The sequence below is a fragment of the Aquarana catesbeiana genome, linkage group LG02 (assembly GCF_042186555.1).
Source record: "Aquarana catesbeiana isolate 2022-GZ linkage group LG02, ASM4218655v1, whole genome shotgun sequence".
NCBI classification, from domain to species: domain Eukaryota; kingdom Metazoa; phylum Chordata; class Amphibia; order Anura; family Ranidae; genus Aquarana; species Aquarana catesbeiana.
In genome coordinates this window covers 667,473,643-667,490,079 of record NC_133325.1, presented here as the reverse complement: position 1 = coordinate 667,490,079, position 16,437 = coordinate 667,473,643, and the positions used below count along the sequence as shown (strand labels likewise).

Below are 16,437 nucleotides of genomic sequence, written 5' to 3'. Positions count from 1 at the left end.
GCCCTATTTTGTGATGTTAGTAGCAGCAATAATAACCCCCATCATTGGTGTTTATGCCAGCAATGATAACCCCTGTGTCAGGGTCAGCAATAATCCCAACCAAGAGTCAGGGCAAGCAACCCCCATCCCCCCCAGCACAAAAGCCCCCAGCATTGGTGTTCAGTAGGTTTAATTACCTGAGGCCCTGCTCACCCAAAGCTCTCTCTCCCCTATGCTGCTAATGGAACCATGATAATTCTGTTATGCAGCAGATCACTCTGCCCAACAAGCAAGGCAAGGCAGTGTAATTGCTGGCAATGTGCTGGAATGCATAGTGTCAGTAGCACTTTTTTTTTCAGCAGGGACTCTGTAGATGGAAGTGCTATAAGGGTGCTAGAAAGAAATTTTGGGGGTGCTATAGGACACCCAAGCACCCCCTGGCACCATACTAGCAGGTTGAGGTGTTGCTCTTAAATTAGGCAATACTTGGTGATCGATGTGATTTAACCAGGAAAATGTGTTTAACTATTGGGGGTACTGCAGTGCCCTCTATACACAGTTTTTATTATGTGTTCTATGACAGTGGTTCTCAACCTCAGTCCTCAAGTAGCCCCAACAGTCCATGTTTGCAGATTTTCCTTTATCTTGCACAGGTGCTTTAAATCAGAGTCAATGGCTTGGTATTTTGGACAGCTATTTTATCTAAGAGAGATTCCCAAAACATGGCCTGTTGGGGGTACTTGAGGACAGGGTTGAGAACCACTGTTCTATGAAATAATTTTTTTTTTTTTAATACAATATTTGTGAGGTGTAAGGTCTCTTTCACATGGCCGATTACAGGCACTACCGCAGCTAACTGATTTGTGTGCAGCTACATATGAACAGCAGCAGCCAATGTCAGCCTGCTATTTATTTAAATGAGCTGAGTGTCGCTGCTGATCGTGTGGTGATCCAATCATTCCAGCTGCAAGGATCTATCGATTTTTTTTTTTTTTTTTTATGAGTACTAGAATTAAAATTCTGTTTTTGCAGAGATATCAAACTTAAAAAAAAACACAACATAAAAATAAAGGAAATACAAAAAAATCCAAATAAAAGAGCAGTCACAAGCAGCATTTTATTGTTATTCCTGTCAATTCTTAACAATATCACTAGATGCAAAAAAGAAAGCATTTTAAATTCCAAATATACATCTGTAAAATAACAAGAGATAGAAATGTGACAATCATATCAAGAAAAACAATTATTATAAATAAAATGCCCAAGCAGACTGATCTGAAAGAATCCAGCGTCAATCTTCTAGCTTAGGTGGCCGGTGAATGAGTATTTTTTAAACTGGATGTCAGATTTTTACTGACAACAATCAAACAATCATATGCAGACAATAAAAATAACTACTGAAATACAAGTATCACACAACTAATAAATAAAGTAAAAATCTCTAAAAGAAAAGAACTCATATTTCTCATAAGTAAAACAAGTGGCACACTATACTGATCAGGAATTATAATTAAAAAAACTTTCACCACAAACCATTCATTTTGCTCTTGGTGGAGCTGTGCTGGAGAATGATGGGTGCAGCTTGTGGGTACATTTTACACTTTGCAGTCCTCACGTAAATGTCAAATGCTAGTGTTCCTCCCCTATACATGCTGCTGGTCTTGGTGTTAGGGGATTTCCATCAAAGTTTAATAAGCAAACAAAGAAAGAGCAGTGTATTCTGCAATGGGAGGAACTTCAAGGTTGTATTCATTCATACCGGAGCTGGAAAGATGGTTCTTCATCACTCTCCACCAAAAACAAAAATCTCTTTTCGGTGAATGTTTTCTAACAACAAAGATTGGCAATGTTCTTTGTATTTTATTTGACACATGCACTCTGTAATTTATGTACCGGTTTGTTTTAGCTTCTCACTGACATTCAATAGAACTTAAATTAAATTATATGATTAAGGCAAAAACTTCAAATATCCAGATGTGAACGACAGTCTCCAGCACATCAGGATAGTTTTCTTTATTATAGAAAGGCAGGTACAATTGTCTAATAGCTTTTCCTGTCTTGTTTCAATAATTTAGTACAGAAACAGTGACTGGTCCTTACAAAAACATTTGGTCCCTTGATTAGCTGAATTAAAATGTAGTCATTTCTATCTAAATAACAACAAACAGGATTATATACCCTGGAATTCTTTTTGTTGATTTTTTAAACTTCTGAATAAGTGCTTCCAAAATATATTAAACCACATCATTTATATTATTTAATGTACCCTGCAATAAAAAAAACAAACAGCTAGGTACAGGGAACATCGCTCACCTGCCCAGAACTTTTTCATCCATGAATACCTGTCATGTTTCATACCATCTTGCTGCCTAGATACAGCATGCTTTGTCATTGCCAGTTAATTGATGCCCTGGGAGTAACATCTCTCCCATTTGTAGGACACCATTATTCCCAGATCCACCCATATGGTGTTCTGTAATTAATGGCTTGAAGGTTGCAAAAAAACAGGTGAGGACTTCACTAGCTGGTACCTTTTACTGACAGCATCGCTTGGCATAATTCGAATTAAAGGAGAAGTATGGGATTGGAAAGAAAACAAACCTACATACTCATCTATATGGATGCAGAATTGGTCCGATGAGGCAGCTGTCCCCTACCAGCTCTAAGACTGTGAACCAAGCGAGCATATGACTGTTGATCGCTCAGTTCTTGGTCTTCAGTGAGCAGACAGCGGTGGGGGTTGCTGGCTCAGCGGATTCAGCTGCCAGTCAGGCATCTAGGCAGATCCCAACATTATTGACTACAGCTTTAGCCTGCAGTCAGCTGTTCCTGGGTTATGGGAGTACAGAACTAAGTGCACTCCTGTGACCCAGACGAGAAGTATTGCCAAAGGAGCTTTGGCCCTACTTCTCATTTAGCCCCCCCCCCCCCCCCCAAACCCTACTTCTAGCAGCTCGCCACTGCTGTCAGTCAGCGGTCTTCAATGTAGAGACTCACAATCAATGAAGAAAATGTTTGAGGATAACATTTTAGTTTATTACATTTTTAAGCCACCATTTATTTTTTCCTTCAATTTTGGAAAAACATACTGTACAAGCAAATTTAGGGTAAAATATCTCTTTTTGAATAACAGGGTATGTTATTATATGTATAAGTTCACTCAGTGCATGATATTGTGTGTATAAACATCTATAAAATCTCAATGTGCTCCATGCAGCAGACCATAGCTTTAAGCTCACCACACACATTACAATTTGACTGTACAATCTCCTTTAGATCTACCAACACATATATAGTACAAGGGCCTGCCTGACTGGGTACACATTGATTGGATAGTGTAGGCAGGTTCCCATATTACACAGTTTTTGGTAAATCTATAATTGATTGCACAAAGATTGTACAGTCTGATTGTAACATGAATGCTAACCCTTGGGGATAAAATACAGTATCTCACATAAAACCGTTCGACTTCATTATTCATTGTCAAACCAAAAAACTCAAAAACAATACTGACAACAGAAACTAATAAAAACACAAAGAAAGTACTAGGTATAGGTATTTAAAAACATAAGCGCTAAAACAATATTTATACATTTTTTTATATATAAATATATATTATTTTTTACTTGTGCATAGTGTAAAAGCTAGCCCTAATATGTCTTCTGGGATAACAATGACTTCCATTATCGCAATATTTTCTTGTATAAATCAGCCAATAAAAGCAGAAGACTTCATCACTAATACATAAGATTGATGTTGTTAATTCCATTCTCCTTAATACAGTTCATGCACCACAATCATCTAAATGCTGAAGATGGCATCATTTATACCACTGTATAGAACAGAAATTCACAAGCTAGAACTACATTGTTTTTTCTGGTGCCTAGAATTCATACAGGAAATTAAATGCTCTTGGAATTGTATACCAAATTCATGAGGTTCGTAGAGGGGCGTTCACAAATGAATTTGGATGTCTAGAAAAAACTCTTCATTTTGGGTATGAGAAGGCCAGTTTTGATTGCCTGTGTTTTTTTTTTTTGTTTTTTTTTTATAGCTGTCCCTAACCCTGGGGCACAGATCTTCCACTACCCCTGCGTGGTCATAAAGTGATTTAAGGTCCTGACTTTACACCCTAGAGTGCCTTCCTCATATTCCTATGAAGAATTCCCTAGACATTCAGTGACTTTAACAATGCTGTTCACAAGGGGGCTCTGGCAGGCCCAAATCCTTCCATATTTCTGCTATGAGGGTTCCTCAGATTTACAGTGACCGCACTTCCCAGTGCACTTGTAGTGCAGAGTGGATTTGCCTTTAGTAAATCAACCCCAAAGTGTAGCTTGAATCACTTGGGCTCCTAATCTTCAACTTCTTCCCTGCTAATGCAGACTTAACTTCCCCAAACCCTATATATCCCAATAAAGCTAGCATACCCAGCCCATTACCTCCTTTACATAAAACTCCAACCCCCATAACGCCTCCTTTACACCTAGCACAGTATGCTTCCGCCATTACATGATTTGCACACTTCTACATGGAGATGCATTTAGATATAGCTAAGTAGGCCTTTTGGGTTCCCCCAAAGGAGGAAACCAGTAGTAGCTCAGACAAACTTTTTGGTATGCTTGCTGGTGATCACTATACCAACAATCTCTGAGTAATAACCAATCATGCTATACTGATTGTACTGAGTACTCTAGCACTAGATGTTTTAATTGGAAAAATAGAGGAATAACTGACTAATTTATGCAGAAGTACTCTGGCTGCCCCATTGCATTAAGTGCTCAAAAAGTATTTACAAGGGGGTTATGCTAAATTTTTTTCTTCCATTGCTTGCCATCTCCTTGTGAAAGTGCTGCCTGGCTGTTAAGCTGATTCATCAAATTAAAGGATTTGCTAGGGTCTAATCTGGTACTCTGACTTTGCATACTTGTTCCATGGCATTGATTTAACAGATACTGAAGTCAGCCAGGAAACTAACATTTTCCGAAGGTCAGTCATGTAAAACGTAACAATCCTGTTAACATGTACCTGACTGGGGAAAGCTGACACAGAATTCAGTGACCAGGCACTTTTATCTAAGAACAAATAAAGTATACATTAAGTCTGGACATCAATGAACCAGTGATGTATTAGCAGTATTTCATACAACAGCAAACCAGTTCCATAGATTTGGGAGTGCACTTTGCTTTCTCTAGGACACCTTGTTTCCCACCAAGCTGCTTCAGATCATCTCATAGAAGATAAACATTTTAAGTCTCACATTTAAAATCACGTGGGGCACACTGAATTTAAAATTGGTTACTCTTCAAGCCTCAATAACCCCAAAACTACAATATACTATTGGTTAAGCAAGGCACTCAAACTTTTGGTCCTTTATGGAATCTAAAGATTTTTACAACATAATTCGATATAATAAATGATGATCACGCTATGTAAAAATTTAGGCACACTGTGAATTTATAAGACATATATAAAAAATAGAAAAATTCAAGTGTAATAGCTTTAAGGCAGTTGTGAGTCTTTACATATATGTAAAGTATTGTTGTGACATATTTATAATGTTATTAAACACTCAAATGCAAAAATGATATAGTGCTGTAAACCCAGCACTTACCATGTTTGCTAATCTATGTAAGCCTGTGGTTGCCTTACATCTTTAAAAATACTATATCTCTTTTAATCAGGTGGCTCCATCCCCTTACATCGTCCTATGGAGCCAGTTTTGCATGCATGCTCCTGGCTGGCACTGTGGATGAGTTTCCTTATGTCCACAGAAACAGATCCCCACCAGCAGCAAGTCACCCTCCTAATCCTTCCTCCAACCTGCGTCTGCACTGTCCCTAATGCACAGCGCATGATAAGCATTAGGAAGCATGCTCCTCTACCTAGAATATCAGGAAGGCGATGCCAAGTGATCTGAATTTGGGAGCAGTGAACAGTTAAAGTATGTATTTGGGCACACTGGGGCATATAAATGTATTAGGGTAGGTCTTATACCTTTTTGAGCTGCATTAAAGATGAAATTTAGGTATGGCAATTTTTACATAGCTTGGACTAATGTATGTATGTGCTACACCTGTGGGATCCCTGTTACTACAGTGATCTCTGCTAGCTTCCAGGTCCCATACCAAATGGCTGCCCTACTGCTTTAAATGTGATTTTAGTTGCTTTTTTTTTTTCCGCCAAATGCATGCTTTGTTTTCTAAACCTACAGCTGACATCCTCAAAACTTTTAAGAGAGACAGAGCGAGAAAAAGACTCGGCAGACGTAGCTGTAAGTGCAAAGTGAAACAAGGTACTTAAAAAAAACAAAACAAAAAAACAACACTAAGGCAGGCCCATACACAGTGCAAATTTCTTGCGGTTGCAGGAAAGAAATTTGCATGATTCCCCCCATTAACACAGACAGTGCTGACAGGGGAATCCCTAGTGATAATCGCAGGAGAATCTTGCAGGCTGGTTGTAACCAGGTTGATCGATCAATCAACTTGGTACATATAGCCTGCCTATTAACGGTTTGAATCTTGGCCGGTTCAGCTTGTCAGGATCCGCCCACATGCCTGGACCGGCTCAGCCTCTCAGTGAGCCGCTGAGAGCCTGAGCTAACCGCTTCCATCCCCTCCACAACCCAGCGCTCCACTGGGTGCAGGGGAGGGGGGCAGAGCAGAGTGCTGCTGACTGACAGTCACAAGCTCTCTGCTCAGGGAACTGTGGGAACCGAGCAATCGGCGGTATTAGAATTGCTCGGTTCTCAATGTTAGAGGCGGCGGGGGGACAGATGCAGCATCCACCTTGGTAAGTATGATTTTTAAATAAAAAGAAAGCCCATACTTCTCTTTTAACAAGACTAACATAACAATGTTTATCAACAGTTGTCATTTCCCACACTGATTACTGAATGCGACTGTGCAGATCACCGGAGATCTCCAATCTGCACAGCATGGCTAGGTCAGTTTTCATAGAGCTGTACAACCATGAACTTCTAATCACCTTTCACCTGTATTTTAAAATGGGGCATGCAACATGTAAATCCTATGTCTGCCAAATGTCCCGAAAAAACGCAAGCGAAAAACAGTATACTGAAACAAATGGTTCAGTACACAGAAGCTGCTAAGTAAAGAAGTTCTCTATATGTCACACAACACTTTACAATATGATGACAACATGCCTGAGCACACTATCACTTAACATAACTAATTGTAAATACAAACTATAAGCTCAATTCACTAAACTACATAGCTTGTGTAATTTGCCATCTCTTTTTTTATTTCCAGCTCTGTGATAGGTATTTTCAACTCCCAATGACTGACTGCTAAAAATAATAATAACCGTCAAAATCAAATCTGTATAGCTTAGTGAACTGAGTCCATTAACATTTCAAAGCTATTTCAAATAAGAATATCCTGCGTGTGATCAGTTTTATCAGAAAAAGAATTTGGGATTCTCTTTAACCAGTCTTACAATCTCGACACCCCTGCAAGGCTGCATAGGTAAGTCAGTGATCTCACCTGTCTTTATTGCAGTTAAGAAAATAAAGCTTAAACTGGTCACACACTGTTCGAATTTTGCTGGGTTCCTCCTGCAGTGGGAGATTCGTTCACACTTAGATATTTTTATCATTCAGCCTTCTGGCTGAAAGGAAAAAAACAATCTATATGTGTATGTCCAGCTAAGTTACCCTGCTGTCCCAAGCCTACAAAAAGGACAAAGGAGAATCAGTAGACTGATTAGATTGACATTCCTGTCCACAAGTTCCCAATGTTAGATTGACTGCACTGCAATCCAGCACAACCTGACTGCCCCTTCCTTCCTCCAGTCTAAAACCTGCTGCACACATCATTGCAGGAGCCAATATATAGACAAAATTCATATACTAGCTATATTTAAAAATATATTTAGGGACTTTTTAATTACTGCAAAATTGAAACTGTCTTTTTTTTTTTGTTTTGTTTTTTACATATCTGCCTAGAGTAATAATCAATGGTACTGGTGCAACATTGCTGCAATGTTATTTTTGTAGGTAGTGTGTTGCCATGGTAATGGGAGGATCATTATTTTCTGCTATCTCAAATTTCATTGGCATTTGGTTGTAAAACAAATAGGTTTTTAGTCCTGTCTGAAGGACACTACAGTGCTGTCTGTACGAGGCCTTGCATTAAAAAAAAAAAAACATTTAAAAAGCTACCTGAAAGCACTGTGAAGGTTTAGGGACTTCTGCCCCCTGTATCATTGACTGCAGCACAAGCTAGGTTTAAATAAACTGGGCATACATATATATGATACCTTGCAGGCATGCTGATTTAAAATACTGAGGAGCAGAGATTTTCTATAACTACACAAGTTAATATTTTACAGAAAGGTGTCATGATAAAACGTTCTGTAAACCATAAGAACCAGATGCCTGCTTGTAAACCTAAATGCGCTCTAAACTAAACTGGAAAATTCAGGAAAATAGGGTTTTAACTGCTGTGATCCAGCTATCATGATAATGATATGGCTTTAAAGATACATAAGGCTAAACAGTCCACTCATCAAGCATTCATCATTTAAAATAATAATAAAAATCTGAAAATAAAGTCTTGCTCTTAAAAACTAAAACTAATCCAAACTAATTTTGTTACAGTCCAAATCTGTTCTACTTCATCCAGTGTTAGAAAAATGCATTCTGGGACAGTTTTCTCCGAGTATGTAAACAGCAATTTTGCTGAGATTACAGCAAAGCATTCGCTCCACTTCGGTACTGCACCATGGTGCTAGAAAACAAAAGTGGACTCAATATGCAAGCATTACTGGCAGGACCTCTCCACATGTCAATGGAGCCCTAGAACCCAGAACCCATAAACATGTCTGACTTGGTGGAATCATCAGTGCTTTCCTGCGACCCATCTTTTCCCGGTAAGGTCCGACCAGGCTGGATCTATATGAAATATAAACATACAAAAGATGGAAATGAGATCAGCAGGCATTTGTGACAACTGTTAAATAGAATTCTGAAATTTTTTGAAAATGACCATAGCTGTGTTGATTGTACAACTTTTTTTAGTTCTCTTGTGTATAAAGATATATATGTAGGTCAGTGGGTAAAAGCAAAACCACATCAAGTAAATTGTACATAAACAAAAGAAAAAATGCCAGAAAATGGGACTTTAAAGGTGTTACCTCTCAAGAAATAAGTCCCATTTTTGGGCCTTTTTTCTTTGTTTCAGTTCTCTCACCGGTACAACTCATTGTTTGAAGCCCCCACTACTATTCTGATATCACTTAGACTAGGTTAAGCTTGGCTTGAGAAAGAGGTTTGGGCGTCCTTGAAATGCATAGTTCTGCGCCCCCCCCCCACCATCCCAATGTCATCACTTCTTGGCTGCCCTGCATCCCACAAGAAGCTCTCCGCCATCTTGTTGGTTTCCACTTCCTCATCTAAGCTGTCATCAACCTGACATCCAGACTTTGCAGGCTGCAAGTCGTAGGTAGAGGCTCCCCATCCCAAATGCATGAGCCGACCACTCACGGATTACATTAAAAAAAGTGCCATTTCTTCTTCCCATGGGAGTTGCTAATCTACTAGTATTCCTCAGTACAATTAATGCTTCACTTATTTTGGTGCCCCCGGTGTGTTCTCTTGGCCCTGCAGGTGTATCCACCCACCCAGTATTCCTGTCCTGGTCTGAGGTTCCCCGTTGTTGTGAGACTGTCCATCGGAAGCCCTTACTACGTGATGAGCCTGATTTTAACTGTGACAATGTGAGTTTCCAGTTGTCTTTTTACCACAATAAATGTGTTAATATACTACACTGAGATTGCGTATTGCTGTTCTTCTTATCTTTCACTTAGACTATAGCTGGCCATACATGGACTGAAATTCAGCCGCTTCATTCATAATAGCTACCATTCAACTGTAGTAGATAGAAATCTAGAGTGGCTGCACTTTATAGTCACTATGGGAGGATTCTAGCAGTTATTTTGTTCTCTTGTGTACAGATCAACCTCAAAAACCACACACATACACACACACACACAGCAAAGTTATAAGGGAGGGAATGTTATTGAATATAATGGGATAATGAAGCATTTCCAACAAATGTGTCACAGACCGCAAATGTGGAAAAAAAAAAAAAGTACAATACGTAAAAAAAAGTGCCAGCAAAAGAAACCATCAGCTTGCCTACTTCCGGTTCACTGCTTTACATTACACCTCTCCTTTGTTCTTTCCATCATGTTACGAAAAGGTCACTGTACACATTATTAAGTATTAATATTTCCACAAACAGTAAAGCGGTGTACCTGAAAGGGGTCACTAATACCAGCCAAACACTGCAAATTGTGACAGAAGTAGCACAATAGAAATTCGCCCCCATCAAGAGGAATCTCATCAGCGCTAATGTAAACCTAGGAGATAAATGAACACTGAAATTAAAAGAAGATCCTATGAAAATGACAAAACACACATAAGTGTACCTGTCATAAATACATTGCCTTCTAAACCTCAGATAAAACTCTTTGTTGGAAAATACACTGATGCTAGTGAACGTTCCAAAATGGTATATTTAAACATAGAGAGTGAAATAGACGTAATAAAATATGGAACTACTGGACCTTTCTCCAACATAGACTCTAAACCCAAAACAAATAAAAAAATGTATATAATGCAGTTTACCAGTCCTTAGATGTGACTGCATTAGCTTTCTTTTTTTACGTTTTTTTCTTTTTTTATTTGCACCTAAAATAACACACTTCCTGTTCCTGGGGGGCTATTCTCACTCTTCCACTGTATCTGTGGAGGAAGCCATAGTTGTCACCCAGGCAGGACTTCAAACATGTCTGCCTTTGTTTATCTTCATTATATGGTAGTGGGGAGATAATTAGTTTACATAAGGAAGATAACATTGCTTGTGCTTTCAGTGCAGCTCACAGGAAGCAACAAAGACACAGAGATTTTTGTAAGATCAACAGGTATTTTCTGTATTTTCTAAAAATTGTGTCAACTTAAAAATTTAAAACCAATCCAAGTACTGGTAAGCTGCAATATATTACATTTTTGTTCTTCAGTTAAGATAACCTTTAACTGATCCCATCATACTAACAGGATAACTACACAGAACCCAATTTATATGTATACGCTTACTTTAGAGAACGTTTCGAGAACACACCAAAGTAAATTAAATTGGATGTCCCCTCTGTAATATTTAACACTTCTAAATTGCCAGCTAAAAATATCACATTTTAGAAGGACAAGTTCCCTATAGTAAGAGGGTCATGGTTTTATATGCATGCTCTTTTAAACATCCAGTCTTGTTGTGGTGATAGTTTGTATTATATTATACCATATATATATATGAAGCATTATGCAGATATTTAGTAAAAAGCAGCACATGTACATTACACATTGTTAACCCTTTGATCAACCCTAAATGTAAACTCCTTCCTAGCCAGTGTCATTAGTACAGTATTATCTCAGTATCGGTGTCACTGGTGATGTCAGTGCGAGTCAGTTAGTGTACCTCCCAGCCAGCATCAGTTAGTGTCAGATTGCCCTCTGCACTATCGCAGTCCCACTATAAGTTGCTGATCACCACCATTACAAGTATAAAAACAAACAAACTATTTCCTATTTATATATATATATATATATATATATATATTTATTTCGCAATCCTGACTCGATTTGCGAGCGCCTCTGGGGTGAGCAGTACCGCATGTGGCAAGAGGTGCGGGGCGCTGATGACGCTCAGAGACACTCGGAAACACTCCGTTCCTGAGTGCCTCCGGCGCCCCCCACCTCTGGCCACATGCAGTATTGCATACACTAGCAGTGACACTGGAACAAATTATCTGAGTTTCCACTGATTCCTATGGGGAAACTCACTTTGATATACAAGTGCTTTGGATTACAAGTATGCTTCTGGAACTAATTATGCTCGTAATCCAAGGTACTACCGTAATTGGATCTATAATATTGGGCTGCACTTGTCCTATAACCAGTGGTTCTGGATGAACAGTTGGCCAATGTGCAGAAAAGAATAATTTTTATGGACCTGCCCACTTTGCTAAAGTGAAGTAAAAACCCATTATTTTTAAAGAATTTGTGATATAAATCAGCGATGTAGGATAACTACTGTTTTAGGAGTCTCTACTATGCTTTGCAGAATCTGATACAAAATTATCAGCCACACTATGCTCTCATTCTGCCTACTGTTCTAATTACACACACCATTCTCATTCGTTTCCATTCCTCTTCTAAGCAACTCTGCCTGCATAATGTGTTTCTATGTAAATCTCTGACACTCAGACTGATCGTGCTGGAGATCAGGACTCTGAGCTTCAGAATGGATGGTCAGCTGAATAAGGAAACAACAGTGACTGATGTTACCACACTTACCAGGATGTTACAGAGAAAATTATGAATCTTGAATTTATATGAAAATACACACAACATTCAAGCAAAATACTGTATCACTCACCTGGTTACAGTCTTTACTAAAGGAAATTTCATCATCTTTAACCCATGCATAGGTGACATAATCATTTGTATGTCTAAATCCAACCTGTTAAAAAAAAAAAAAAAAATGTGGTTAAGCACAAATTCTCTTTTGAAAGAAGTTGCAAAAATATTATAAGACATTTAAAATGGTCACTACATTTAAACTGAATTGCAGAAAAAAGGTTATGGGGAGAGATATGGAAATCCAAACTAATTTTTCTATTGTTATTTCTTTGTTATTATTACAAATTGTCTGGATCTTCAGTTCACAAGCAGGCAAGTAACTCTTGGACAGTCCCATGTTAGTAGTTTCTCAAACAATTTTCCACTGACATGAAAACCAGGGTAACTGCCCACAAGTATAACATCCAATATAGTGAATAGCAGGTAAAAAGATCACTCCATCGAGAGCAAGATTTCAGAAAACTGCTAACACAAATCTAAATGTTGTTGTCGAACACACATACACTAATGCATTGCAAAATAACTTTATTAGTCCGCTTAACTTCAAAATTCAGATGTTTTTATCGGCTCATTTTTTTTTTCTACCTGTCACAGTGTATTTCTTCCCTCACTTTCAGCCTTGCGCATCCTTCTTCCACAATGCATAATTAGGTTGCCTAAAGCATGGATCGAATTTCAGCTGCTCCAGCAGGGACCATATGGATTTTGATCCATCTATAGGCAGGTTGGTTGTACACAAGTCAATCTATCGATATCGATTAGGTTTTTGCAGAACGACCAGTGCCACCGGCACTTATCATGTTGTTTATTACCTATCAGAATACAATAACTCACCAGGAAGGATTCCCCCATCAAATCAAATGTGTGGATGTGGGAAATTGGTCCCTTTTTATTTTCGTTCAACCTGTTGGTTGAATGAAACAAAAAACAAGATCATGTATGGCTAGTTTAAGATTGGCTGCTTCTGAGAAAGTTCAATCTGTTAAAGTAAAACCTGCCCTGGTCCTAAAAAATGTTTAACCACTTAACGACCGCCTCATGTACATATACAACATTACAATGGCACGGGCAGGCAGAGTAACGTATATATAAGTTACTCTCCTCCCGTGGGTGGGGGGCACGATCGCGCCCCCATGCCCCCCCCCGGTGCCCGAGGCGGTCGTTATCGCTACGGGAGCGATCCATCCTGAGGGGGAGGCCACTGGTTCATGGCCACCCCCTCACGATCGCTCCTGAGGAATGGAACGCTTCCTCTGCTCCTGTAACTGTAAACAGAAGCAGAGGAAGTGATGTCATCTCTCCTTGTGTCGGTCTTTTCGTTCCGGCGCCTGAGGAAAGCAGACATCCAAGTAAGTGCATCAACACTACACTGACACCAGGTCACATAGGCACATAAAATCACCCCCCCCAATCACCCCCTGTCACAGTGTCACCGATTGCAGTGTTCATTACTGATAACTGCTTTTGGTGACATTTGTGACTGTAAAAAGTGTTAGGGCAGTTAGTAGTAGGCCCCTTTAAGTCTATGTTACACCCTAATAAAGGTTTAACCCCTTGATTGCCCCCCAGGTAACCCTTTCACCCTGTCGCCAGTGTCACTAAGCGATATTTTTTCTGACCGCTGTATTAGTGTCACGGGCGACGCTAGTTATCCAGGTAAGTATTAAGGTTCACCGTCAGCTTTTTATAGCATCAGGTACCCCCATATACTACCTAATAAAGGTTTTAACCCCCTGATTGCCCCCTAGTTAACCCTTTCACCAGTGAACACCGTATAAGTGTCACTGATGATGCTAGTTAGCCTGTTAGTTATTTAGATTCACCGTCACATTTTTATAGCGTCAGGTACCCCCATATATTACCTAATAAAAGGTTTTAACCCCCTGATTGCCCCCTAGTTAACCCTTTTACCAGTGATCACCATATAAGTGTTATGGGTGACGCTGGTTAGTTTGTTTTTTATACCCACCGTTTATTACCCAATAAAGGTTTAACCACCTGATCGCCCGGCGGGTGATATCAGTTAGGTTTTAGGGTCAGATAGGGTCTGCGTCTCCCCAGGCAGCATCAGGTTAGTGCCAGTAGCGCTAACACCCACGCATGCAGCATACACCTCCCTTAGTATTATAGTATCTGAATGGATCAATTTCCGATCTGATCAGATCTATACTAGTGTCCCCAGCAGTTTAAGGTTCCCAAAAACGCAGTGTTAGCGGGATCAGCCCAGATACCTGCTAGCACCTGCGTTTTTCCCCTCTACCCAGCCCACCCAAGTGCAGTATCGATCGATCACTGTCACTTACAAAACACTAAACACATAACTGCAGCATTTGCAGAGTCAGGCCTGATCCGTGCGATTGATAACAGTTTTTTTGGTAGCGTTTTATACAGTTGCTGACAGTCAGGTGCTTTTTTTTCCTGTGAGTCTCACTACTGTACCGGTAAACTTAGAGCCCAAAATGGCAAATCGAAGGTACAGTAGCGAAGAGGCCTACACGTTTCTGAGCATGACAGATAGTGAAGAGGAAGTCACTCATCTGTCAGATTCAGGCTCAGAATACAATCCTGTAGATGACAGCGGCTCCATGACGGATAGCTCTGACGACGGAGTTGAGGTCCCTGCCAAGGTCAGGCGTACCCGACCCTATTCTTCTTCTTCTGTTGTTGAGGTGCAAGAACCGCAGGGCTCTCATATGGAGCAGAGAAGTGCTAGTGCCGCTCATCCTTCTGGTGAACTAGCAAGCACCAGCGGCCTAGTACATCCTGGTCGTACATCCAGCACTGCAGTAACACTTGGTGACGTGGCGAGTCCCATAAATGCAGTTCAAGCTGGCGAGGTGGCAAGCACAAGTAGTGTCCCGCTGCCACCAAGAAGACAAAGACAGGCCCGTCGTGCCCATAGTGTCCTTCCTGTAGAATTTGCCAATCCTAATTGGGTGCCCACCACTTCTGCAGAACCCGTACTTCCCCCATTCACTGGCCAACCCGGCATTCAGGTGGAAACAGTTGATTTTATGTGACTTGATTTTTATTCGCTGTTTTTCACGGAAGATCTCTATAGATCTATTGTTGACCAAAGTAATTTGTATGCTGGTCAATTCATCGCCACGAATCCCCAGTCCTCCCTTGCCAGAGATTGGAAACCAGTTACAGTTTCCGAATTTAAGACCTTTCTGGGCCTTTCCCTTGAGATGGGCATTGTTAAAATGAGTAAGTTGCGGTCATATTGGTCCATTGACCCAGTTTACCATATGCCCCCTTCTCTGCCTCCATGGCCAGGGGAAGATACAAGCAGATCTTGTGGTTCATGCACTTCAATGACAATAAACTCTGTCGCCCTCGTGGAGACCCTGGATATGATCGGCTCTACAAAATTCGGCCCCTCGTAAACCACTTCAACTAATGTTTTGCAGCCTTGTATACTCCCCATCAAGTTGTCTGCGTTGAGGAGTCCCTGATTAAATTTTCTGGCCGCTTGTCTTTCAAATAGTACCTTCCCAGCAAGCGTGCCAGTTATGGGGTCAAAATGTATAAGCTCTGTGACAGGACCACAGGCTATACATGTAGGTTTATAGTTTACGAGGGAAGAGATAGTCACGTACAGCCGGAGAACTGCCCAGATTACATAGGGAGCGCTGGCAAGATAGTGTGGAACTTGGTGTCACGCTTATTCGGAAAGGGATACCACTTGTATGTGGACAATTATTACATGAGCGTGCCACTTTTTAGTCACCTGTTTGATCATCAGATTGGCGCATGTGGCACCATGCGATCTAATCGCCGGGGCTTTCCCCAGCGGGTTGTAGATTCCCGTCTTAGGCTGGGGGAGAGAGCCTGCTTGAAGTGTAATAACTTGCTCTGTGTGAAGTGGAGGGATAATAGGAATGTTTTTGTTCTTTCCTCCTTTCATGCAGACAGGACGGCCCAAATTCCTATGGCGACTGGTGTTGTGGAGAAACCCCTCTGTGTCCACGAATATAGCCGAAATATGGGAGGGGTGGACCTCAACGACCAGT

The 16,437-nt window shown here is 40.3% G+C and overlaps 1 protein-coding gene across 4 annotated transcripts in view; it reads right to left on the bottom strand.

Annotated features, from left to right (window-relative positions):
* Positions 1–1,065: 1,065 nt before the first annotated feature.
* INPP5K (inositol polyphosphate-5-phosphatase K) overlaps positions 1,066–16,437 on the bottom strand; it is a 104,657-nt gene continuing 89,285 nt past the window's right edge. For all 4 annotated transcript variants that reach the window (XM_073616639.1, XM_073616640.1, XM_073616637.1 and 1 more), the window contains 3 exons: positions 12,438–12,521; positions 10,261–10,365; positions 1,066–8,896 (listed from right to left, as the gene is read on the bottom strand). In XM_073616639.1, coding sequence (XP_073472740.1) covers positions 8,801–8,896; positions 10,261–10,365; positions 12,438–12,521 — 285 coding nt within the window. In that variant the 3' untranslated portion in view covers positions 1,066–8,800. The remainder of the gene's footprint in view (positions 8,897–10,260; positions 10,366–12,437; positions 12,522–16,437) is intronic.